This window comes from Prunus dulcis, chromosome 6, assembly GCF_902201215.1.
Source record: "Prunus dulcis chromosome 6, ALMONDv2, whole genome shotgun sequence".
Classification (NCBI taxonomy): Eukaryota; Viridiplantae; Streptophyta; class Magnoliopsida; order Rosales; family Rosaceae; genus Prunus; species Prunus dulcis.
This window is the reverse complement of record NC_047655.1, coordinates 26763212-26789747: the sequence shown is the minus strand read 5'-3', so window position 1 is coordinate 26789747 and position 26536 is coordinate 26763212. Positions and strand designations below refer to the sequence as shown.

General features: G+C 36.9%; 5 protein-coding genes across 11 annotated transcripts; 3 read left to right on the top strand and 2 right to left on the bottom strand.

Annotated features, from left to right (window-relative positions):
* Nucleotides 1-1892: 1892 nt before the first annotated feature.
* Nucleotides 1893-6883, bottom strand: LOC117632529 (solute carrier family 40 member 3, chloroplastic). The gene is made up of 14 exons (XM_034366030.1): nt 6155-6883; nt 5463-5676; nt 5299-5362; nt 5060-5184; nt 4887-4976; nt 4626-4799; nt 4434-4508; nt 4076-4177; nt 3872-3989; nt 3630-3776; nt 3154-3260; nt 2956-3069; nt 2270-2571; nt 1893-2165 (listed from the first exon to the last, which is right to left on the bottom strand). Exons 1-13 carry the CDS (start codon nt 6340-6342, stop codon nt 2275-2277), a joined length of 1815 nt encoding a protein of 604 aa, XP_034221921.1. The 5' UTR covers nt 6343-6883; the 3' UTR covers nt 1893-2165; nt 2270-2274.
* A 1229-nt stretch (nt 6884-8112) lies between these two features.
* On the bottom strand, nt 8113-9474 carry LOC117630589 (probable pectinesterase 29). Its single transcript, XM_034363290.1, has 5 exons — nt 9263-9474; nt 9013-9175; nt 8708-8929; nt 8376-8617; nt 8113-8275 (listed from the first exon to the last, which is right to left on the bottom strand). The coding sequence occupies exons 1-5, from the start codon at nt 9472-9474 to the stop codon at nt 8113-8115; spliced, it is 1002 nt and encodes a 333-aa protein (XP_034219181.1).
* A 1378-nt stretch (nt 9475-10852) lies between these two features.
* Nucleotides 10853-13809, top strand: LOC117632220 (high mobility group B protein 10-like). Of its 2 annotated transcripts, none has more exons than XM_034365655.1 (6): nt 10853-11078; nt 11744-11819; nt 12125-12290; nt 12480-12620; nt 12993-13216; nt 13425-13809. In XM_034365655.1, the coding sequence occupies exons 1-6, from the start codon at nt 10891-10893 to the stop codon at nt 13560-13562; spliced, it is 933 nt and encodes a 310-aa protein (XP_034221546.1). In that variant the 5' UTR covers nt 10853-10890; the 3' UTR covers nt 13563-13809. The 2 variants fall into 2 exon arrangements, with proteins under 2 accessions (XP_034221546.1, XP_034221547.1); XM_034365656.1 differs by lacking the exon at nt 10853-11078 and adding an exon at nt 11475-11556.
* A 1193-nt stretch (nt 13810-15002) lies between these two features.
* LOC117632697 (pentatricopeptide repeat-containing protein At5g66520-like) lies at nt 15003-17194 on the top strand. Its single transcript, XM_034366244.1, has one exon. The coding sequence runs from the start codon at nt 15003-15005 to the stop codon at nt 17019-17021; it is 2019 nt and encodes a 672-aa protein (XP_034222135.1). The 3' UTR covers nt 17022-17194.
* Nucleotides 17195-17739: 545 nt separating this feature from the next.
* On the top strand, nt 17740-26407 carry LOC117632670 (protein SUPPRESSOR OF QUENCHING 1, chloroplastic). Of its 6 annotated transcripts, XM_034366217.1 has the most exons (28): nt 17740-18116; nt 18434-18534; nt 18648-18704; nt 18794-18888; nt 18987-19086; nt 19392-19450; nt 19628-19752; nt 20078-20207; nt 20711-20792; nt 20955-21033; nt 21260-21320; nt 21448-21523; nt 21606-21716; nt 22010-22105; nt 22272-22394; nt 22497-22694; nt 23000-23104; nt 23265-23329; nt 23644-23737; nt 23889-24046; nt 24149-24198; nt 24303-24424; nt 24504-24611; nt 24776-24868; nt 25140-25176; nt 25327-25574; nt 25724-25873; nt 26067-26407. In XM_034366217.1, exons 1-28 carry the CDS (start codon nt 17759-17761, stop codon nt 26229-26231), a joined length of 3246 nt encoding a protein of 1081 aa, XP_034222108.1. In that variant the 5' UTR covers nt 17740-17758; the 3' UTR covers nt 26232-26407. The 6 variants fall into 6 exon arrangements, 2 of the variants coding, with proteins under 2 accessions (XP_034222108.1, XP_034222109.1); XM_034366218.1 differs by lacking the exon at nt 20078-20207 and having other exon boundaries at nt 19628-19743; nt 20632-20792; XR_004586508.1 differs by lacking the exons at nt 25327-25574; nt 25724-25873; nt 26067-26407 and having other exon boundaries at nt 24526-24648; nt 25140-25156.
* The last annotated feature ends 129 nt before the right edge of the window (nt 26408-26536 follow it).

Genomic DNA, 26536 nt, shown 5'->3' with positions numbered 1-26536 from the left:
ATACATGTAACTTGAAAAAAATCCTAACTTTCTTAAAGGCTTCTTGTCCTTTATGTAAGCATTATATTTTTCTTCTTCCACCTTGAAATGAGGTTCCTTTCTTGTAAATATCTTACATTAAAGTCCCATGATTTACAATATTTAAGTTTACCTGTTTTTTAAATAAAATGAGATTACTGTAGTTGCTACCTGCAATAATAATATCGACATCGTTTATGCATGACACGAGTATGCATCAACATAATCATAATATTATTAAAAATGTCTCGATAACATGTCGATAAATTTTATTAATGATAAAACATTGACAACTATCGATAATTCCATACTTAGTTTACGCCTAAAAAGTTCACCTGCAACTCTTGAAGCTGTTTTTGGTCTCTGCAAAAACTAGGATTCACAACTGTTCATAAAAGTAACAATGACAGTAGACAAAAGAGATAATAATATAGTAACAATGAATAAATATTATTATTTTCTGTAATCTGATAGCATGAGATGAGATGATAAATCGCGAGAAAGAAAAGAGAAGGGAGCTCTTACCAACGTAATGTTGACAGCAGCAGGAGGAGGAAGAGGAGGAGGAGAAGGAGGAGAAGGAGAGGAGAAAGAGAAACGTTGAATACACGCGACAAACACGGGGACGTGATATTTAGGAGATGGCGGTAGCCACTGCCTCACTCTCTGCCTTGCCTTGCCTTGCCTTGATTCACGTGACTCACTCTCATTGCTTTGTAACTTGAACTCTATTTTTTTAATTCTCAATTATATATATTTTTAAATAAAATAAATGAATTGTTTGGTGAAGTCAATTATTTAAGAGAAGTGAAATTGTGAATGACATCTATCTTTTCAAAGTAAATGCCCAATTACTTTGTTGGTGCTAATGCATTCAAAAAACTGTTTTGCAGCACCAATAATTAACTAGTCAAACTCTTTCACTTTCATGGCATTAAGCTGATTTATTAAATTTCGTACTTTCAATTTATCGTTCTTTTAATTTTTCTCGTCATGTTATTTATTAAAGAAGATGAAAAATCAGAAAAATGTAACTTGATGGAGAAATATTTATCTTCTTAAGAAACTTGCACTTCAAATGATTAAGTGGGAAATATAATAAAAACTGAAAATATTTTTCACATTCTGATACATTGAAGTGGCGTGGCACAAAGTTACATAAGAGTTTGGACATTGAACCTTAAATTATATAGGGAGTTTAATGAGGTGAGGTATATAGTAAAAAGGTTCTTGGGAGAAGGGGTGAAGCGTGACGGGTACGTGCTGTTCATATGCAAAACCCAATGCCCGCCGCAGCAGAGCAGATGTTAAACTTTAATGTTACAAGTTATAAGTTAATCAAGTTTATGCTAGCCATACGAGGAAGAGGAGGAGAGATGCCATAGTGCCATTTGGCACTTTTCTATTGGTTAATGATCATAATCATTGTTGTTCAACAAAGTTGTGTTTTTTTTTTTTAAGAAGTTTTTTTTTTGGTCAATCAACAAAGTTGTTTTTGGAGGGAGAGAATTTACAAGCTTTATGCAGAGCCCAACCCCATTGCAGCTTTACCTAATAATATTGTTATTTGTTATTGCAGATGAAAAATAAATACCACAGCTTTTTCTCATCTTTGTTATGGTCAACCTGGAATAAGTTCCAATTCTCTGATCACGCAACCAACATCATAAGATTGTGTAGCTTTTGCCGCTTTAATGGCCTGCCTGTGTTGACCCCAAAAAATATGGCCTGCCTGTAACTTTTCACCTTCTTGCTGCTTTCATGGCTTCAAAAGAAGCAACCTTCATTCTACTTCCATTGTTTCACAAATGACTGAGCTTCAGAAAGAATCTGATTCAAATTCACCACAATATCTCAGCAAACATGTGAGGACATTTGGCTCGAATTGGAGCATGATCTCCAGGAAAAAGATTTTGAATAAATCAATGCTTTACAAATGTTTCAAAATGTATGTACAAGTTGAGCTCGTTGAAGTCCACATAGATTATTTATATGATATGATACAAAGGCGTGTCACGGATCCTACACTACAGCCAACATATGCCTCTATCAATAGAAAAATGTGGGCGCCCTTAAAGGTATTTGCTATATATCTTGGTTCCGAATTTCGTCAAACAGCCTTTGCACCAGGGCCTCAGAAAGTATAACTGCAGATGATTAGTGGCAATGTTAAAATCGTTCATTCAGACGTGACAGACATAAAAACGTTTGAAGATTAATTGAATCGAGCGCATAAAAAGACAAAACTTACTTAGATTATTGACACTGAGCATCGAAAGAGAAAAGAGTTCTTTGTTCATCTGTTGGATTCAACAACCAACGACAGAACATCCAAGCCGCCCCGACTACTGATAGGAGTGACAGCACGGCTAGAAAGCCGAAATGTGAAACATCATTGACAACTATTGCAACTCCCAACATTGTAAACTCTGCCAGGCTAGCAACAGCAACTTCTGTTGTCCCAATAATATTTGCTTTGGATGATGGTATCCCAGTTTGAAGAATCTGTACCGCCACAACATCGTAGGACATGTGTCCCAGCCTTGATAATACCTGCATGCAAAAGGTAGCCAATCATCAGAGCTCGATGAAAATAAAGGATACAATTAAATGTAAGAAAAGCATGGAAAAAAGCACATCAACTGTGTTTTATGTTTGGTATAATGTGGGTGATGCAGGGGCATCCAACTTTTCCGCATGCTTTTGAATCCAACATAATGTCATAAGTCCCATTGTCCAATCAAATCACTAATATGATTTTTTGAGCTGCTCATATCCAACTGTCATCCCGACCACAAACACAGCTGAAGCCAATCTTCCAACCCCACATCTTGTTTCTAAACTATTGAGTCCTTTCTTTGTAAGCTTTAGTATTACAGTTCAAGTTTAATCTATTATCTCATATAGGAAAACAAGAAATAGACAAATGATTCTTACAATCAAACATAGGAAGAAAAGAAGGGGGCTCTGCTGGGAGGAAGATCTACTACAATAAACAGCAACAGCTGCGGTAAGAAGTGAAGCCTGAAATATTAACCCAGCTGCTCCTGCCTGGTAAAGAAATTCCATGAGATGTAGACACAGAATACAAATTGAAAATGGACGGTAACACAATAATGAAGCAGATTAGGCAACCTTCAAAATGCCAAGCCGCCTGACCAGGCATGAAGACACAAATGTTGCTGCAACACCCATAAAAGCACAGAGTCCACTAAAACCCCCAATGATAGATGGATTTAAACCTGTCAAACAATGCCACGATATCTTGGAGTTAGAATTGGGTTTCACGAATCATGCCAAAGTACGATCACTGAATCCCCTTGTTTTTCCTATAGGTTAAAGACAATACTTTATCTCTTGATAAGCCAAAAGAAAACAAGTATACCCAACACCATGGATGTAACAACCTATATGCATGAATCAGTAGGGTCACTGACTACTAACTGCTAGAAAGCCCTCTAATGTGCATAATGTTTACTCTTAAATGCATGTTGATGAGATACTTTTTGGCCGAGCTATGGCATGCCCTCAGAACCTGGGGCTTGAATTTATTGAAAATGAAGGTCTTTCCTGATATATGCATATAAAAGGCGAAAAAGTATGACAAATACCACTTTGTGTTAGATATGCTGTCATCAAACTGCCTGGAGTGAGTACAACATTAAAATAAAGCAACACATAGGCTAGGCTTGCAGGAAGAACTGGTTGCTGCATGTATTCCTTCCATCCAAGTTTAATAGCTGCCACACCTTTATCCACTGATTGTCCAGAAAATGGAACCAGTCAGTAAAGTTTATCACAAAAGCAGTTGTCAGATTTACTTAATATATAAGATAAAAGCAATCAAGCTTACATATATCGTTGGTATCAATCAGGGGTCCTTCAGTGGATGCTTTACAACAGGTTTGTGAACATTTAGGGCGGTCAAGAACCCCACTAGAAAGCTTGTTGGTTAAGCACGTGAGAACAATCTAACAAATGGAAATTTATTGTCAACAACGAAAGCGAAATTTCTTCAAGAAAAAAAGTCAAAGAGAGCAAGGAGAAGAGAAATTACTGCAAAAGGCAACGACCACACCATTAAACCTCCAGCAAACTTCAAGCATGTTACCGGGTCATACTTAGAGAGAAGAATGCCAAAAAGTGATGCTCCAGCTATCTGTAATGAGTAAAAAGTTATAAGACTCAAGCTTTCCTATAAATTATCACCTTTTTTTCTTCAACAAACACCTAACTATCATCTATCACAATTCATTCAGTGGATTTTATGTAGAATAACTATATTCTGTATTCAATTTAAGGAATATTTGCATGTCAGATTTCAAATAAAAGGGCAAATAATTCAAAATGAACAACATATGAAAAATCCATGGAGATATTGCAAAATAAAAAATGATTATAAGATTAGAAAATACCTCACAGAGAAGATCAATTCGATTAAGAATGGCATTTGCTTGTGCAAGCGCAATAGGCCTGTTAACTCCTGCCAACTGTTTACATGGCAATTCTAGTTTAAGACAATGACATATTGGAAGGGAAAAACTAAGTGTGCATGCATGCGTATGTGAGTGCCCTAATGGAGCAATGAAATCTCAAAATAGCAGTACCAGCACCACCCAATCACGCTCCATAGCAACCCCCAATGCTACACCAGATAGCCTCTCTACAGCCCCAGCTAGCACAAGTACAATGAACCAAGGGCGGAGAAGGAGGGAAGACACAGAAGGAGGAACAGAATGTGCATGAATTATCATTGCTGCAGATAACAACTGAGCAGTTGTCTGAGAGAAAGAAAAGGTTTGAAGTCAAAAGTTTGTAAGAATTGTCTTGCATACATCTTTGGGTAAAATGCAAATTAAACTACTCACCTGGATAATATTAAGACAGTTATACGCAGGTACTCTGGGAAAATGATCCATAAGTGTGCCAACTAAAGGGCATCCAGCAATTATTGCAAGCTGTTTTAAATGAAAATGAGCTAGTTAGAAAATATAGTTTACTTCCGTTTTGTCATATATACTTAATTTATCTCAATAGCAACCTTACTAAAGAAACCCATGAATGCTACTGGTAGAAGGCTTGGATATATCAATGCGATAGCAGAGGGCCAAGCAAAATTCCAAAATTGCTCCACTAAATTCCCAGCTAGACAACTAGCATACAAAGCTGAAAAATTATGTTCTTCGGGTCAGAAATCACCTCAAGGATTCAAAATAACCCACATCAAACATTTTATAATTCAAATGAAACATAAAAGACATCTTAGAAAAGACACATTACCATATAATCCCATTGGATGGGCCGGAGTAGCTGCAAGGGTATGCTGCTCCTCTTTTGATAAAACCTAAATAAAGGGAAAAAAATGGTGACAGGACCTAACAGTAATGTAATGCTTAATGGTAATGAAAAAGAAGAAAAGGTTCATAGACCAGCATGAAACTTACGGGCAGTGTTGTCAGGAGACTATCTACATAAGTGTCTTCAGTTAGTAAACTCAAAGATTCAGTCTCAAGCATATCAGAATTAAGATTGACAATTGAGACCGAGCAATCAGGCTCTGCAGCTGATGTTTCCTCCTGGACCTCATTCTCAGTAGCCACATGGCTGAAGTGTAAGTCGGTGTTGGTTATTGAACACCTTGAACTAAAACCATTGAATCTGTTACCCAACCAACAGGAAAAGACAAGGGGTTAACAATCACATTTCCGCAGTTCTGTCAAGTCATGACCATGGCTTCAGATTTCATTTCACTTTCCTCCAACTCGTAACTGAGAATTCAAGGTTTTAAGATGTTTTCTTTTTAATAACAATTTTGCCATTGCTTAAATTTTTTAGAACTTAACACTTACAAGGGTGCTTATATACAACACTAAAAAGAACCATCAAGTAAAAGTCCGAGTAATATATAACAATCCAAAATTCGAACTTTCTGCACTTCTAGCTAGCAATCAAAAGAACATATAAGTCACAAACCTTACACACGCTTATCATAAACTCGATTAAAACTCTGACTACGAATTGAAGTCCAATTAAAATGCGTAAGAGCACTAGACTCAATAGAGCGCCAATAATATTTCCTTCACTTTCTTAGCAAACAATGATATAAAACTCAACAAACCAAAAACACAAGCTTTACCTACGAGAACCCACAGATATGTGGTTCAAATTCAACCATCGGCGAGAAGCGATGCGATAACAAATTCGAGAGGAGGGCCGTGGCGGCGCCGATGGAAACGAAGCTTTGCAAGCTGAGAATAAATTGAAGGACTTGAAGGAGAGAGAATATTGTGAGAGTGGGGCAGTGCAACCACAACCCAAAGCCATTGCTTCTGTTGCTTCAGGCTCCAAGGCTTCAAACACCAGTTGGGCTCTTGCCCACTCATGCAGCCTCCAAAACTAAGCTACCCTTTTGCTCAATTTCTCACTTCGGCTCGGAAAACACAAGCTAATCACAAAGGGTACCTCTCAAAGTTTAAGAACAGACTTAAAGTTGGGTTTTTTTGTGGTTAACTCTTAAGTTTGTGTTTCAGAAGAGAGGAATTTGGCGCAGATAAATCAAAATCTTTCTAATGCTTCGAGCATGCCTCACGGAATTGAAGCCAATCACTAATGGCCCAGACTCCATGAACAACTTCGACTCAAAGTTGGGTTTTTGGGGGCTAAACTTTTCTGGGTATCATGAAAGTTCGAGGATTTTGGTGACAGAAACTCAATATTTTCAATTATTTTTCTTGGACGTATTTTTTGTGGGTTTTAGCTTGGTTTCATGGCCTTATCCATGCCTGGTGTTTCCTGAACCCGCCGGTTGGCGGACAGTTCAAAGTGGTCTTCCTATGTCTCTCATCGTGTGGCCCTAAAATTTGATGGGTCAGAGTCTGAGGCTTTGTGGGGTCGGAGGGGAGTGTGGGGCCACGTAATTAACTACGTGGACCAATAATACCATGCCATGTGTCATATTTGATATTCCAAATTTCCGCATTTAGGATATGAAGCATTTGGTTTGGAATATGAAACATAAGCAGGAGCGAGGAGGACCCTGCAAAGCATACACACTATCCATTTCATTGTTGAATTATAATTTCAATTTTTTTTTTTTTTTTTGGCATTACAAACTATTTTCTTAGTCCTTGTGGTACTTGTGGGAGCAAATATTTTCGTCTCCAATCACAGCACGCCACGTGGAAAAGAAGATTATCTCTTAAATTAATTAATTGAATTAGCTTATATGACTAATTAATTAATTGGAATAAATATCTTAATTAATATGATATTATCTTTATTTAATAAGATAATATCATTAATTCAGATATTATCATAATAAAACGAGATAATATCATTTAATTCAGATATTATCTAAGTCCAACTCGATCCCTACAAATTTGGATAGAGAATAAACTCAGCATATTCTTTACAAAACCCTAGTCCCGAGGCTCCTATAAATAAACGACCTCATTCATCATTCAAGGTACATCTAAACCTACTCCTAATACCTGAGAAAAATACCTGAAGCTCTCTCCCCCTCTCCACTCTCCATATTTTCTCCACACGGCTCCGACCATATTGGTATTTGTCTCCAATGTTTTAAAGAAAAAAAAAACATATTATCAATCTATAAAAGTTTGTCTAACCCCCTTATGTTAGTGAAGTTTAAGGTAAAAAGTAAATTTTGGTTTGAGAGATATTGGTGAGATCAATTCTTGATGTCTACTTATGATGACTGACTTTTATTTTTGGTGCCATATTGGTGAATCTCCATTTCTAGTAACTTGGTGGCCTACCAAATTGGTCGGTAGCTCACCCTTCCTACATTGGTGCCATATTAGTGAATCTATAATATTTGTACATGGTTATGAATTCGAATTATAATAAATCTCTATGTATATATACAAACGATAATTTAAATTACTCCAAATTACTTTAATTCATAAAAAGAGAAATTCAAACTCGATAACATGCATTTTATTCCATTAACAAAAACAAATTACATCCTACACTGGGAACATGTGTTACATAAGAATAAAGCAATAAAAAATAAGATTTTCTAGAGTTCATACAGGGGCTTTTTATGATTTTAATTTGCTCTTATTAAAGGGCTTATTTTGGCTGCTTTGCCAACCATCCATCTTGGTCTATGAATTTAGCTGCATTTGTTAAACTTTCCACTTCCTCATCCGATAGCTTCTTCTCCCAAGTCACACGTTGGGACAAATCTGCCCCTGGTCCACTACAATTTGCTTCCGAGTATGAAATTAAATCCCTGTTCCATAATTTCAAAAATAATTAATTTGAAAATAATCACTGTTTATCATGAAAATAAAAATTAACCACGAAATTATAAAACAGAAAACAACACTTACTCGTTGCCAGTGTTCCATGCAGCCATCCAGCCCTGTGGGGTAATAATATTTTCCATGTACGTTCCAGAAAACAAAACCCTAGAGTGATTGCCGTATGCCCTTCCCAGATTTATAGGGCCTGTTCCAGATACATGGCAATCTTTGAACACAAACCCAGCTGGGTCGTCTGGACCACCACGACCATTGGCTGTGATATACCCAGGAAATCCTATCACGTCCGTCACTGAAACTATTTGGCATTTCTGCAAACAAATTTGAGTCAATCTAAGAATACTTTTTCTATTAATGTTAATAATCAAAATAAATATGAGAAAAGTTTGAGGAGATTTAACCTCATAAAGTGACTGGCCAGAGCCAAAGATGAAGTCTATGGCACCTTTAATGGTGCATTCATAAAAATAGTGACGGCCTCGGGCATCACTCAATGTGTCTTGCACGCTAAGGAAGCTACACTGATAAAAACTTTGTTTGTCTCCATCGATTGCAGCTGCAACTGCCCAAGTAGTAGGCCTCCCATTGACATCCGCCATGAAGTCAATACGGTCGTATGTATTCTGTTGACACAGAGTTAATTACGAGAGTTGTGAATATTTAAGACGCAGAACAAACCACATCGGCTTAAACGAGCACACTTTACCTTGAATATTATATTCTTTGCAATGAAATTATCCGCGTGTGCTATAAATGTAGGACTTGTAACAACATTTCCACCATCTCCAAATTCAATCACAGGATAGTGATCAAGGTCTCCTTCGAGAATAATGTAGGGTTTGTCTTTAGGAACCACAACTTTTTCACTGGTGTAATAAAAATAGCACATTAGAGAGCTGTGAATTTATAATGTACCTTCGAAATAATAAAAAATATGTTGTAAGTATACTTAGACGTAGATGGCATGGTTGATGTGAATACGAGTCCACTGTGAGTTATTTGATGGGATGGAATCAATGGCTTGCTGGACTGTGGTAAAATTTCCATGACCATTCTGATCGACTATGATGGCGGCGCTTACGACGACGTCGTCTTGAAGATTATAGCGAGCTTCCAATGCACCCAACAAAAAGAAGAGAGCCAAGATTGATGCTACAAGGGACTGCATATTAGCAATGAGAACCTGAAGTATTGTATTCTTGGGATATGAAGATGATGAGATTTTTTCATCTTATATAGAAGATGAAAATGGTTCAGACCACTTAACCTACTCATATAAATCTCATATTGGAAAGAAAAATTTCTACTCATAAACGTGTCAACGCGTTATCCATAAAATCTTCCAGAGTTAATTGGTATTTTTCATATGTATCCATTTATTTTACATCTTACTGATCATAAATATAAATAATCATGTCCTAAATTACATGCCAAGAACACGTACTTGCCTTAAAGTTAAATTTTAACTGAAAAAAGCTAGAAATTATTTAAGAAGATTTTTATAAAATTACTACTCCAACCATGGAGAAATAAAAAAATTATTGTGTAGTTAGTAATTAATTAACCCAAAATATTATATATATATATATATATAATATTTTAATTTATCTGAGCTGGAAGCTGAGATTGAGAGGATGAAATCTACATATTAACATATTGGTGTAAGTTGTAACCCAAAAAAAGAAAGAAAAGGAAAGCCAATGCATTGACATTTCAAGTCTAATTGTTTTTTAATCGCTGTATAAAATATTGTAACAGAAAGAAAAAAAAAAAAAAAAGTAAATATGAGCAAGTACAGAAAATTTCCAATATAGAAAAGGAATAAATTTCGTGCCTAATATGTTGACTTTGGTAGAAAATAAATACATATGATCAAATAACATTAATATTACAGAATAAAAGTAACGTGTATTCTTAAAAATGGAACATTGCCACTATGATCCATTGCAGGATCAGCTGTTTCAAATTTAAGCCATTCCCTGCAAATTTTGCAGCATTTTAATAATGAAACCCCATGCACTCAGGAATGCTTGTGTAAACCCCTCGTCCAATTGCTTGTAGGAAAAAAAAAATTAAAAAAAAGAGTGAAATGACCGTGTAGTTTCTTGTGTTTAAGGGTTGGTTAGTTTCTGATGCTTCCTCAAATTCCACTTGCTGCAAACTTTAGTGACATGTAAGAATCATTTGTACATATTTTGGGTGTAACATGGCTTCACCAAAATAGTGAAAAATGACTGTTGTTTCTTGTGTTCTGCAACATTCTTATTCTACACCTTTTCACCATTATTCAATAGATCCAATATCATCGTTATATATAAAAAATGACGTTAAAATTGATTGAATGGCTAAACTATCCTAAACAATTCAGTCTTGGGACCGAGAACAGCTTTGTGTCAGTGGTAATTTCATTTTCATCTACCCCACAGTTGGTGGGGGGCTACGTGTAAACCCACAAGCTAATCCATTTTGCAGCAACACCAACATGCGCATAATGTGCATGTCTATGCATATAGACAGATGGCTTTAGTTTTCGGGATTACAAATGTAGAAAAAAGAGCAGAGTGAAGCTCTCTCTCTCTCCAACATGAAGACTACTGAGAACCAGCCAGAGACTGAGAAAAATGGCTCTCAATGCCTTGTTACTATGAATTCCAATGTGACACTTTCTGAGCCTGATGATGGGAAAAGCTTGCTGGAGTTGGAGAACTCTGAGATTGAAAGTTTCTATCAGAGACTCAACAAGTTGCACAACTCATCTGGGCTGAACCTTCTGTGAGTTTTCCTAATTTTTAGAGTTTTGGGCTTCTGGGTTTTCTCTTCTATTTTCTGTTTCTGTGTTCAAGTGGGTTTCAGGGGAATTTCATTATGTTTTTAGCTTTTGAAATGTGTTGAAAAGCAAGCTTTTTTTAAATTTTTGAGAGAAAAGCAAGCATTTTCTCCTCCAGACCCGCCCAGGCCGCCTAGTCCTCCCGCCTAGCGCCTAGGCGGATTTTTCGAACACTAACTTTTGTTCATATATACCATGTGTGGTTTTGAGAAAGTTGTGGGAAAAAGGAAAAGCAAAGTCAGAATCTTTGAAAAAGACGAGAAAAGTTGGAATCTTTGCTCACAAGAAGCAAAGTTGGAACCTTTGCTCACTCACAAGTCGGAACGTTCTAATTCAGAAATCAGTAGTGCCATTGAATATGTTGGGCATAAAACTTCAGATAACTCTTGTCACATTCATATTTGGCTTGATTATGCCACTTAAGTATGTTTAAAAGATTGATTCAAGCTTCGGTTTACTTATGCATGTGGAATATATAGGAAGCTGATATATGATTATAATGCTAATTACTGGTTTAGATATTTTATCTTATATTCTCACTTGGCGATCTCTTCTGATCGGTTTGTTTCAGTGTGAAAATTAATCTGAGTATCTTTCTTTCAATGGGCAGTTTTGATCTCAGACAAACAACACTTGACTTGCATCTGTTTTACAAAGAAGTCATTGAAAGAGGAGGATTTATTCAGGTTTATTTCTATCACTTGCTCATTCTTACCTATTTCTTTAGTGAAAAAGAAATGAATGATACCTTATAACCATCCAAAAGGTCTGTCTTGTGATCATTTATCTGAATTTCTGAACTTACACATTTGGATAAACTGTGTATAACTCTGATGCAAAACAGGGTTTGAATGGCATCTTTAGTTTAACCCTTTGTATGAATATCAATTCATGATAAGATGAAGTCGTTTTCACCTTAAAAATTGAAAGGGATGAAGTTACAGCCTTACAGGACAAGAGATTACTGAGATTTGTAATGGTTAATTTCCAGGTTACCGCAGATGGGAGGTGGGGTGAAGTTGCACTGGCCCTAAAATTAGATGGGGAGAATCTGCAGGATCCTCAACCTCTTTTAAAACTCTATGCACTCTTTCTCTACCAGTATGAACAGCTTTACTATTACAGGGAACGTCGTGTGAAAGCTGCTTCGACTCTAGGTACAATAGCTAGAGATAACCTTCTACAGAAGTGCATATTTTCAATTATATTTGTATTTAATTACTTGCCTGGACATAAGAGTTTTTAGGTACTTAATTTGTAATACAGTACCTTAATTTTCTTGGTATAAACTACATGTATTAGCTAGATAAAGATGATGCTTAAACCTCACTAGGATAAAATTTCAGGTCATGCTTTCTACAATATTGGAGATAGCTCAGCAATGGAAGGGAACTGTAGGGACAACTCATCTCCGATACCCAATCTTGAAGATGCTCATGTGGAGAAGAAGAAGGTGCCCAAAGAGAATTATCAACTAACATTGATGGGTATGTCGCTTTTGCTTACTTGGTAGATTAAATTCAGCAAACTAAAACGTTGCATGTTGCAATCATACATTGAATGGTCATCAAACTTATGAAGGAATAGAGTAGGCTTGAAAGGTGGTCTTACTGTTAAAGAGTTGTAATGTCAACAGTTGGCTTCATTAATTTCTGTATCAATTTGCATACATTGTGGTTGCTGTCAAAAGCTACAGTTTAGGCATAGATTTATTCTTTCCATTTTTATAAAGTTGTAAAGGTTTGAAGTACATAGTCTGAGATTCAATACAATTCACTCAATTCTCAAACTTTACACTTTCATCTGCAAATTTGAGTTATAACTTACTCAGAACCCCTTTGTATTGCAAATTTCATTAGGTTCTACATCTGCCGAACAAAAGCAGTTCCCCCAGCTGCGCTCAAAGAACAAAGAGATGAAGAAACGTGTCGGTGCTCCACGAGGGGCACAAAGTGCATATCATATCTTCCTCAAGATAGAATGTGAGCGGTTGAAAAGTACTGATTCAGGGAAAGTGAAGGGTCAAAATGTCCGATACATGGTAGACAACGCATGGAGGTCCCTCTCTGCGAGTGAGAAACAGGTAGAGTTACACCTAGATTTCTTCCTCTGTTGTTTAGACATTGCTTACTCAAATTTGTACATGGTCTATAATTATGTTTAACCACTTAGTTGTATTCCTTTTTACATGCTTTATGGTATGCAGCCCCGACCTTACTATAGCAACCTTGTTCAACTGAACTGAAGTCCACCCTCTGGATGTTAATATGGTTTATTTGTTTTCCTTACAGCCATACATTGAGGCAAGTAAGAAGGTAAGGGAAAGAAGAGTGGCTCAAGAAGTGGCTGCTGATGAGGAGAAAATATTGACTTGCCAGAAGAAGACCTCAGAGAATGGGTTGACTGGAGTCAATGATGTGGTTCAATAAGCAAAAGGAACTCAAGAGATTCAGTTGGGGTGGTTTTTGAAATGAAAGATGCTTTATATTGAGGGGAGGGTGGATCTTGTACATATACTACAATGACAGGTTTTCTGCATTAACTACGTTATTATGCTGTCTTTTTGTATATATTTTGTAAATGTGTTGCTCCCTGAAGAACTAGAATTTTAGCAGCCTTGTATTTTTGGTGGTGAATTGAAAATGTGTCCCCATCCCCCTTTCCCTTATTTTTGTAATCAAGAAGCTCTTTGTTGTATCCTCTTAATAGGATTTGCACCAATATGTCTTCTCCAAATTCCAATCATTATCTTCTATACAACATACCCGACCCCTGAGTGAAGATTTGATCATAACTTCCAAACGAAAAGTCAGATTTTGAAGGTCTTGATAGATTGGATTCAGCAGGAAAAAACAGAGAGCTGAAAACGAGAATGCTATAACAAACAGACACATAAAAATTTCAATTCTACACCCTAAAACCTAAACTAAACTAAACATTGCCAACGGGTCTAGCTCACTGCCAACTCCACCAATTCTAGCTCAAGACACTGCCAACTCTATCAATTCCAGCTCAAGATTGAGTTTACGATGGAAAATGGCCTTAACTTGCAGACCAAAGGTATTAGGTTTGAATTTTCACAACATCATAGTTGTGTGTGCTCACTGCCAACTTCACCAATTCTAGCTGAAGACACTGCCAACTTCTTCAATTCCAGCTCAAGATTGAGTTTACGATGGAAAATGACATTGACTTGCAGACCAAAGGTATTAGGTTCGAATTCTTACAACATCATAGTTGTGTGTGTGTAAGAAATCCTCATCCTCTATAGTTTAGACCATTGCCAACTCCACCAATTCCAGCTTAAGACACTGCCAACTCCATCAATTCCAGCTCAAGATTGAGTTCACGATGGAAAATGGCCTTAACTTGCAGACCAAAGGTATCAAATTTGAATTTCCACAACATCATAGTTATGTGTGCTCACTGCCAACTCCACCAATTCCAGCTTAAGACACTGCCAACTCCACCAATTCCAGCTTAAGACACTGCCAACTCCTTCAATTCCAGCTCAAGATTGAGTTTACGATGGAAAATAACCTTGACTTGCAGACCAAAGGTATTATGTTCAAATTCTTATAACATCATAATTGTGTGTGTGTAAGAAATCGTCATCCTCTATAGTTTAGACTGTGGGTTATACTTTAAAAAAACGTTGTCCTCGGTGTTTAAATCAAAGATAGAACAACGGTTAGAGAACCAACTTATGTCGTCCATTTTAAAACAAGCTACAAACGACATGTCGCCAGTTAAAAAAAAAAAAAAAAGAAGAAAAAAGCTGCAAACGACATTATCATTCTGACTTTTATATTCTGCAATCCGTTCCTCAGAGACTATTAGCCAAGACTGGATAACATAGCAGAGCCAAGATGAGCACATCCACCACCACCACAAATCTTCCTCATCACATCAAACCAAAAGAAGTCTCAGCAGAGAGCACAGCTTCCACCTCCAAACTCTCCCAGAAAACAATCTTGCACATCCTAAACACAAAATGCACCACTTCTTTACAACATCTCAAGCAAGCCCATGGTGTGGCCCTGAGGTCAGGCTACTTTCAAGACCATTATGTGGCAGGGGCCATAGTTAAATGCTATGCAAGTCAACATTTCAGCAACTTTGGGTTTGCTTTGAAGGTCTTTGATTCTGTGTGGAGGCCCAATGTTTTTGTGTGGAATATTGTAATTAAAGGTTGCCTAGAGAACAATGAGGCCTTGAGTTGTATATCATATTATTGTAAGATGGTGGCTATGAATGCTAGGCCTAATAAGTTCACCTATTCTATATTGTTCAAGGCCTGCACATTGGTTCAAGCTGTAGAGGAAGCTCTGCAAATTCATGCACATGTTGTCAAAAATCAGTTTGGTGAAGATGGACACATAAGAAGTGCTGGAATTCAGATGTATGCATCATTTGGGCTTGTGGAGGAGGCAAGGAGAATGCTAGATGAGGCTGCTGAATCGAATGATGTGATTTGTTCGAACGCGATGATTGATGGTTACATGAAATGTGGAGATGTAGAAGCAGCTAAAGAATTGTTTGAGAAGCATATGCCAAGTAAAAATGTTGGTTCTTGGAATGCAATGGTGAGTGGCCTTGCTAGATGTGGCATGTTGAAAGAGGCAAGGGAGTTGTTTGATGGAATGAGTGAAAAGGATGAGATATCTTGGAGTGCCATGGTTGATGGTTACATAAAAAGAGGGTGTCACAAGGAGGCTTTGGAAATTTTCAATGAGATGCAGAAGGAGAACTCACTTAGTCCAAGAAAATTTATTTTGTCAAGTGTGCTAGCTGCCTGTGCCAATATGGGAGCAGTTGATCAAGGAAAGTGGGTTCATGCTTATATCAAGAGGAACACCATTCAATTGGATGCAGTGCTAGGGGCTGCTTTGCTTGATATGTACACCAAATGTGGGCGGCTCGACATGGCGTGGGAAGTGTTTGAAAATATCAAACAGAAAGAGATTTCCACATGGAATGCCATGATTGGAGGTCTTGCTATGCATGGTCGAGCAGACGATGCAATCGAGCTCTTCTCCAAGATGCAGAGGAGTAAGTTAGAACCAAATGGAGTTACTTTTCTGAATGTCCTAAATGCTTGTGCTCATTCGGGTTTTGTCGATAAAGGTCTAAACTTCTTTAGTTCTATGAAGAAATTTTATGGAATTGAGCCTGAGGTTGAGCACTATGGGTGCATGGTTGATATGTTTGGAAGGGCAGGGCAATTGGAAGAGGCTGAGCAGCTTATAAATTCAATGCCAATCAAACCCAATGCAGCTGTTTTGGGGGCCTTGTTAGGTGCTTGCAGGATACATGGAAATGCTGAAATGGGGGAGAGAGTTGGAAGGATTTTGCTTGAATTGGAGCCTCAAAATAGCGGCCGTTATGCATTGTTGTCTAACATTTATGCAAAGGCAGGCAGATGGGATGATGTTGAAAAAGTTAGAATGTTGATGAAGGAAAGGGGGGTCAAGACAAGTCCTGGAATTAGCATGGTTGATATTGGTGGCATGGTTCATGAGTTCAAGGTGGGAGAAGGGTCACACCCACAAATGAAAGAGGTCTATTTGATGCTGGAAACGATCATAGAGAAGCTGCAGATGGAGGGTTACTCACCAAATAGCTCCCAAGTTTTGTTTGACATTGCAGAAGAGGAGAAGGAAACTGCACTACAATACCACAGCGAAAAGCTTGCTATTGCTTTCGGGGTCCTGAACACGAAACCTGGAACAACCATTCGTGTTACGAAGAACTTAAGAACTTGTGAGGATTGCCATTCTGCCATAAAGATCTTTTCGAAAGTATACAAGCGGGATATAATTGTGAGGGACCGTATGCGCTATCATCATTTTAGGAATGGAAGATGTTCCTGCAAGGATTTTTGGTGAGGTCTTGAATTTGTTAAGCTTAAAATTGTCAATGTAGGTGGAGCTGGGGAATATATACAAGAGATGGTGTTTGAAAACTCCATCCAGCAATGAAGAAAGACCAAGGCTCATGATTTTGTTGGGAGGAATGGCAGTTTGACATTCCGAAGAAAGATAGGCTTTGCATATTGTTAGCTCTGTATCTTTGCATATCATAGCAAATATAACACACAAGAACTAAACAAAGATCAAATTCTCTCAGCATACACATTGTCTTTCTTTCTTAAGCTGTTTAATGGAGGGGTTGAATATATTGAATTCAAGGATTAAAAATTATACAAGAAATGTCTCTTCATCATGATTGAGTGAAATGTAAGATTTTGAATATGGGCACTGTGATATGAGTGGCAGAAATGTGGTGGAGTAATCACAATTTCATAATTGATGATTGGTTTTTCTTTTTTGAGAAAAAAATTATGATTGGTATCTGATGACATAAAAATTCATCCATAAATAAATAAATAAAAGGCTTGAGATAAAATTTATAATGAGGGGGAGGCTTGAAGAAGTGGATAATAAATTGAATATGATCCCCATTTCTCCACCACAGAAGAAAAATCAAAATGACAAGAAACCCGCACAGACATGCAAGAAACAGTAAGGGCAATTTCGTAACAGTACGAAAATATATTATATAACGAAGCCCCTTCCCCGCCACTCACAAACAGAATCAGTTGGCTCAAATCAACTCAACTCCCATGGCCATGAAACTACTATCGCCACCCTCTTCTCTCTCACACCCCACCAAGCTCTCTTCTTTATATGCTAGCTCAAAAGGACGAAAACCCATTTCACTCTCAACCTACCTCTTCCAATGGAGGCCAAAGCGGTTCGATTTCTCAAAGAAAATGGTTGTGAAAGCTTGTGTGAAAGTGGAAGAGAAAAATGTGCAAGGATCTTCTGGAAGTGAGTGGGGGAAAGTATCTGCTGTGTTGTTTGACATGGATGGAGTACTCTGCGACAGCGAAGAGCCTTCTAGATTGGCCGGTGTCGATGTTTTCGCAGAGATGGGGGTTGCAATCACAGTGGAAGACTTTGTGCCATTCATGGGAACTGGTAAAGATTAAAAATTTCTTTTTAGTGCAATGAGTTCTCGACCTTGGTGTAGATTTTTTAGCCTTTGTTACATGTATTTGACTTGGGCATGGTAAAATTGCAAACAAAACTATAAGAAAGGTGGTTGTGAATTTTTATAGTTGCTAGTTGAATCATCTGTATTTGAAAATTAAGATGATTTTCCCTTTTTAAGTTTGGCATTTTCTAATTACTAACAACATACGTGATGGGCCAACGTTCTGATTTGATAGTGTGCAGTTTTGTTATGAACAAGTTTTTCTTTTTGCTAATGTTGCTGTTTTGCATCAATATACTAGGTGAAGCGAACTTCTTAGGAGGTGTTGCTGCTGTTAAGGGGGTAAAGGGATTCGATCCTGAGGCAGCAAAGAAGAGGTTCTTTGAGATATATCTAGATAAGGTTAATGAATTTTGTCAGTCGTCTTTTGTAATTTTATCAGTTTACTGCAACAAGCGTGAATTTCTTTAGTCATCAAGTTGCCCTAACGGTAACACTTATTTAATTTCTTGTAGTATGCAAAACCAAATTCTGGAATAGGATTCCCTGGTGCCCTTGAACTCATTACTCAGGTATCAAGGAAACTACTCATAATCGAAACAATATTACTATTCTGCTACTTCATTTAGTTATTCTTTTAGTATTCTCTGCTGTAAAACAGTGTAAAGGAAAAGGCCTTAAAGTTGCTGTTGCGTCTAGCGCTGATCGTATCAAGGTTAATGCAAATCTAGCTGCCGCTAATTTACCACTGTCAATGTAAGCCCATCTAGTCATATGGTTTGCTTCTCAAGTTTGTCATATTTTTGTAGGATCATTAATTTTTTACTCCTCTTATTTTGTTATCCTTTTATCAGGTTTGATGCTATTGTGTCAGCAGATGCTTTTGAGAAACTGAAACCTGCTCCTGATATCTTCTTGGCTGCATCAAAGATCTTGGATGTGCCCGTTAGTGAGGTACACCAGAAGATTCTGCTAATTTCTTAAAAAAAAGAATTTTCAAGAACAAAATAGGAGAAATTTGAAAAAAAGAGGAAAGAAAGGATAGATAAATACAATAAAGTTCTAAAGGTATAAGTAATAAAAGCTTGTTTTCTTGGGTGTCTCACAAAATGTTCCATGAAAGGTTGATTTTGTTAGCTTTTACCATAAGCTAAATAATGAGGTCATTCTGCATATTTATTCTGCATTTAACGGTATATGTCATGTTAGTTGCTTCACTTTCCATTTTCATGTTCTTAAGGTGTTATATGTCTGGGCAGTGTATTGTTATTGAAGATGCACTAGCTGGCGTGCAGGCTGCCAAAGCTGCAAAAATGAGGTAAATTTGCAAAAACCTCATATTACATTACATGAATCAACACGTTGGGTTGGATCTATTATATTTCTTCTTGTATCACCGTTTAAACTAATCATTTAAGTGCCACTAACATTACTTTTAACTTAGAACTAAGGATTATAGTTATGGCAACTGCTAATCTTGTTCTGCTGTCTGTAGATGCATAGCTGTCAAAACTACTTTATCAGAAGAGACTCTAAAGGCTGCTGGTCCATCCCTAATTCGAAATGAAATAGGAAATGTTTCACTTGATGATATTCTCAGTGGTGGCTCTGGTGGCTATAGTATGTAGTTTTGAGAATATGCTGCAAATGTCATTTTGTACCATCAAGAATGTAGAATGGTGAAGCTACACTAGTGGCACTTTTTAAGGACTATTATAAGACCAATTTTCTTGCAAGGGGCATCTTCTGTATTGGAACTCTTTCCTTATTTATTTCTAAATGCACCTTTTGAGTCTGATTGATCTATAGTTTGGATTCAAGTTCCATAAAGTAGTATCTTAAAAGCTTATAACGCTGTTGTTCTCCTACCAACTCTTTTATGGGGTAGTCTTTTAGATTATACATCTTATGGAACATGAGATCTTATGTTGACATGCCACTGCAGACGGGAACATCCAGGGACCTCAATTTCCTTATATGTCATCTCAAAACACAACAGAAAAACTCACAGAAGAAAATAATGGGTTAATGCAGAAAACTGGTACTTCCAATGACGGGGTTTTCTCAGATGGAGGGTAAGAAGGGTTCTATAATTGCAACATTTCAATTGTGTTATTTTGATTAATAAACCATTTCTTATTTGGGAGCATGTGTTATTTATTTGGATATTTCATGTATTAATCAATCCTTACATTTTGCCCAACTAATCATGCTAGTAGAAACAGCCTAAGACATACTTGCTCCAATTTGTTTTTACACTTCTATGTGCTATATGCTATGTATTTGGTTTGTGGGTTTACATTACAGTAAGTCCCCCTGAAAGTGTTTCTCATAGTGCAATGGTGATATGTCCTCTGAAATGTTGGTTCCTTGTTATTTGGTCGATCAACTTCTTTCCCTGAAGTTGTATATGCTTGACAAACATTTGGAAGATTTTGTACTTAACGATTGTAATATTGAGCAGTGTCACCTATTAACTTGAGAATATTTATCACACAGTTGCATTTTCAAATCAAACAAACAGCATGTTGAACCCCCTTAGCTTGAGGCTGCAGAATAATTTGTGGACAGGTTGCAGGGTTCTTCGGCGAGATATTGTGAGATATGGAAGCTTGGGGATTGCTTTGTCTTGTCTTGCCTTCACCATCTCAAACTGGAAGGTATAACTCAATAAAGTAGAATTCTTGGCAAGACAAAGAGTCAGAGTGGGAGAGATCTCTGGGTTGAATTTTATGCATGCAAAAGATGACATCTTAATCCTTTTTGCTTCTTTGTTATTCTAGTTTCTGTAATTTATACATTCTATTGAGGTTCTTACACAGGCAATGCAATATGCATCACCTAAAGCTATTTGGAATGTGATATTTGGGATCAACCAGCCATCTCTTAAACAGAAGGAAGGTACTGATGTCACACCTCTGGTTTTGGTACATTCTTTCCCCCCGCTGCTTTTTTTTTTCCTTTCTGCCTAGTCCTTCTTTATTTTTTGTAATTGTACATTTATTATGAAAAGATAAGTTTACATTGAAACCTAATTCTAATTATCTGTTTAACATGTCTCTATGAATTCGTAGTTACAGCGAAATGAAAACTAAAATTTTCTTGTCCTCCATTAATTATTTTATAGGTGAATCAAACATTGAAAGAATCCAACAATTTGTGAACTATATATCGGACCTGGAAACTAGGTAAATAAGGATTTTGCTGCCTTTTTTTATATAATTTGTATTTGTAGCTATTCGTATATCGTTGTTGTTAGTTTGCATAATTATATATGTAAAACCTGCTTAAATGAAAGATCTTTTACTTTGCAAGAGGAACTGCTCCTATCGTGCCAGAATTTCCAGCAAAACTTGATTGGTTGAATACAGCTCCCATTAAGTTTAGCAGGGTAATTTGTATAAAGCTTAAACTTCTACATGGTTAAACCAAGATCATTGTATATCTTTAGTTTTGATAAATATGTTTGGCAGGATCTGAAAGGAAAAGTTGTTCTGCTAGATTTTTGGACCTATTGTTGTATAAACTGTATGCATGTCCTGCCAGACCTAGAGTTTCTGGAGAAAAAATACAAAGATATGCCGGTAATCCTTTTTCCATTCTCTTTCTTTCAAATTTCTCTATTTTTCTGACATATCAAATTTATTATTTTTATATTCTGATTTTATGAGATTGCTCGTTATAATTAACAAAGTTGTATAAGCTTCGATTTCTTTTTCCTTCTTAATAGAATATATACTTATTCCATGTCCTTTTGAAATTTTTCCATCTAAAAAATCGATAATGTTGACCTGGCTGAATCATGTGCCAGTTGGCAGAATTATAAACTATGGCCCCATTAGTTGATGATCATATATTTGTTCTCATTCTTGTGCAGTTCACTGTTGTGGGAGTCCATTCTGCAAAATTTGATAACGAGAAGGATTTAGAAGCCATTCGCAATGCAGTGTTACGCTATGGCATCACTCACCCGGTATGCTTCATTGTTTGTAAATTTTACTTTAGTATAAATAAATCTCTCATTTTATTTGGGTGTTCTGGTACTCTGGGTAGACTGATTTCTGTGGTAATGCTCGACCATATTTCACTCATTCAGCTTACAAAATTTCAGAGTTATTTCAACTATCTACCTGTTTTAGGTTGTCAATGATGGAGATATGTATCTATGGCGAGAGCTAGGTGTCAATTCATGGCCAACATTTGCTATTGTTGGGCCCAATGGTAGGCTTCTTGCACAAGTATCCGGTGAAGGTCGCCGCAAGGTATTGATAACCATTTAAGTATTTGCAAGATACATTTAATTTCATGGATTTCTGCTTAGTAATTGGTCAATGAATAAAACATAAATTTTCTTCTTTTGGAAGGATCTCGACGATTTGGTAGAGGCAGCTCTTCTGTTCTATGGAAGAAAGAAGATGTTGGACAATGCACCAATTCCTTTGAGTTTGGAGAAAGACAATGATCCTCGTTTAGTTACATCTCCGTTAAAGTTTCCTGGAAAGCTTGCAATTGATGTCCTAAACAATAGGCTCTTCATTTCAGACAGTAATCATAACCGCATAGTAGGCTCTCTCTGTGCAGTTTTTATAATTACTTTTTTTCCTGCCGTGGGGGGGGTGTTGGGGTTGGGTGGGGGTTTTGTGTGGTGGGGGGAAGAAGGTTTGGGAAAATGATATTTTGATGTTTAGATAATATATTTTTGGAGATCCTAACTAAAGAAATATATATCATGTTGTGGGTGTGTTCAAACTGTTTCAGTTTCCTATTGATGTTAGGTTAAAGTCCTACATTCCTGCTAAATTTTTATAGCAGGAAATCAATGTGAACTGGATTGTTATCTAACCATCTTCTTGTGCATGGATTTTAGGTGGTAACCGACCTAGATGGACATTTTATTGTCCAAGTTGGAAGTACTGGAGAGGAAGGTCTGCGTGATGGTTCATTTGATGATGCCACCTTTAATCGGCCTCAGGTAAGAAATAAGCTGTCTTTAAGAGCATGTCATAACCACGTTATTGGCCTTAGAGTATTCTTTTCATTGATGAATGCATGCATACATTATGAGGTTTTACATCTCATGTTTCATGTTGAATGCTGGCTGTGGCACATAACCATTGGTCATGCTTTACTAGGGACTAGCTTACAACCCAAAGAAAAATCTCCTCTATGTTGCAGATACTGAAAACCATGCTTTGAGGTACGTTGTGGCTATTGAAATACCCCGTGTTCATTTGACAAGCATAGTTGGCTCTATTTCCTACCTATAAAGAGCATATAAGAAATACAAGCATGGAATCAATAGATAAATTACGCAACAAAATTAGAATGGTAAATAATAACTATCTGGAATCTTCACTACTGTCCTGATACTTGTACTGTAGCGAATGGTTATGATTTTCTATTTCTAATATTGCTTCCCATGCATGTTCCCCTTCTACAAAACTATATTAAATCGGAATTATTTGACATTTTCTGAATGATTTTGTCATAATCTAGCTTCTATTATTGTAGGGAGATTGATTTTGTTAATGACAAAGTGCGTACCCTTGCTGGGAATGGAACCAAAGGCTCTGATTACCGAGGGGGAGGAAAAGGAAGTACTCAGGCAAGATTACAGAAACATGAATTTTGATGATGCAAAGCCCTTTTTGATTGGGATAGTGAAGAATATATATTTAAAACATTTAAGCTGAATCATAAAATTCTTGGATAAACATCTCTGCTTTACTCAAAAGTTTCTAGTTATATCCTGTCAGCTCCTCAACTCTCCATGGGATGCCTGCTTTCATCCAGTCAATGAGAAAGTTTATATTGCCATGGCTGGCCAACATCAAATCTGGGAACACAATACAGATGGTGGAGTTACTAGAGCTTTTAGTGGTGATGGTTATGAAAGAAACTTGAACGGATCAAGGTAAAGATAACGTGAAGACGCTCAATGGTGTAATGAAGATTTTTTTGATAGCAGTACTTCCAGACATGACAAGTTTTTTTTTTTTTGGGGTGATTGGCATAGCTCTTCAAGCACATCGTTTGCACAGCCTTCTGGAATTTCATTATCTCTTGGTAATGTATCACAATCTTTTCCACAGTTCATGACTTTCAATGTCACATAAGTAATTTTGTATATGGACTTTCACATATTATAAACTCCTCTTTGGTTATTGTAGATCTCAAGGAGCTATATATTGCTGATAGTGAGAGTAGCTCCATTAGGGCACTTGACCTAAAAACAGGAGGATCGAAATTGCTAGCTGGTGGTGATCCAGTTTTCTCAGACAATTTGTTTAAGGTTATCTTTTTTCTGGGTACATGATCTTTTTCTAGTACACCTGTTTTCTTATAATACTTCTTATGTTAATTCTATACAGTTTGGTGACCATGATGGAATAGGGTCTGAAGTGCTTCTTCAACATCCACTAGGCGTCTTATGTGCACAGAGTGGTCAAATTTATATAGCAGACAGCTATAATCACAAGGTAGTCAGATCATGACTGACAGTAACTATTCTATGATGTAGGTTGCGCTTTTGAGTTTTGAGTGCATCAATTTGATTTTTATGTAGAGTTCATCTTGGAAAATATTGTGATAGCTTCTACCAGTTTCTGGTCAAGTACTAACTTTATCTCATTCCAAACTCCAGATAAAGAAGCTAGATCCAGCTAATAAGAGAGTTAGTACTGTAGCAGGGATTGGAAAATCTGGCTTCAAGGACGGAACATCTCTAGAAGCTCAGGTTCGGAATTTTGTTGTTTTTTCTTTGACGATTTCTAATGGTGCAGAAGTTATTAGAAGATTATGCAGGTTGCTTTAAAGTATTTGATTAATTTTATGTGCATCGTATATAATTTAGCCTGTATACTCTTCTAGAAAATTAAATGATCCAAGAAAATAGGGAATAGGTGCAATCATATTGTTATCTGTACCTGTAATCACAATCTAGAAAGGAAAAGAAATGAGAGGGTCAACATTTGACTCATTTCTAATAATCTGTTATCTTCTGGCAGCTTTCAGAGCCATCAGGAATCGTTGAAGCGAAAAATGGTGAAGCCTCTTTTATAATTGCACATAAAATATTCTTGATGTTCTCTTATCTCTCTCTTCCTATGATGAAAAATCAGAAAGTGAGATTCAAATATATTCCTTCTTACCAGTAACAAGCTCAGATTCAAAGTTTTTTTTCCTATTTTACAGGAAGAATTTTCATAGCTGATACAAATAACAGTCTAATCAGATATCTAGACTTAAATAAGGAAGAAGTTGAACTTCATACATTAGAGCTGAAAGGGGTTCAGCCTCCCACAGCAAAATCAAAATCTTTGAAACGCCTCAGAAGACGATCGTCAGCTGACACGCAGACCATTACGGTTGATGGTGGTTCATCCAATGAGGGCAACTTGTCTATTAAAATATCAGTACCCGAAGGGTATCATTTTTCAAAGGTCACCATCCCTCTCTTCATTTCAATAAACACATACATGTTGCTTCCAATTTAGAAATTCTTTCTTTTTGTGGTTTCTCATCCTATTGTCAAATATGCTGGTGTTGCATGGCCCTTTCCATATTTTTCATGTGTAGATTTTAAATGCAGGAAGCTCGCAGTAAGTTTAGCGTAGAAACTGAGCCTGAAACTGCAGTTTCCATGGATCCCCTGGATGGATATCTTAGTCCAGAAGGATCAGCAATTCTTCATTTCAAGAGACCCTCCCCCTCAGTTTCGCTGGGGAGAATTAATTGCAAGGTATGACATATTTTAGCCTGCAAACAAACTGGTTTAATCAGGTCTGCCAAAAAGATATAGTTTAATGAACTTTTTCCACAAATGCATCTTTGTATAACTACTGTTAAACCACATGCTTCTTTTTTACCATACTGTTAAACCACATGCTAAGACGGTGTCAGTGATGTTAAATCAACTTGGCTTGTGTTTGCAGGTTTATTATTGCAAGGAAGATGAGGTCTGTTTATACCAATCGTTATTATTCGAAGTAACCTTCCGAGAGGAAAGTCCAGAATCCAACCCAGAAGAAATCACACTCGCATATGTTGTAAAGCCAAAAGCTTCGACAAACAGCTTACAGCTACCAGTTGCAGGCTGACATTAATATTTTGTACAGGTCTTGTAATATCTCCTACACTATTATTTGTTCACCATGGAAAAAGGATGCCAAATGATTTGTTGCCAAAAAGATTTACACGGTAATAAATATGCTTCTTCCTACTTCTCTCATTGTAATATTCTGGTTTTGCCCTTCCAAGCATGAGATCATCCTAATTGTGTTGTGTTTCTGCTTTCATATCATTATCATTGTTGTTAAGAGTTTTGTTCCTAACAAAACAACCGTCCATGTGCATGTGGGCCGGCTGTCAGCCATTGATGTATCTGAACGCTAACAGATCAACG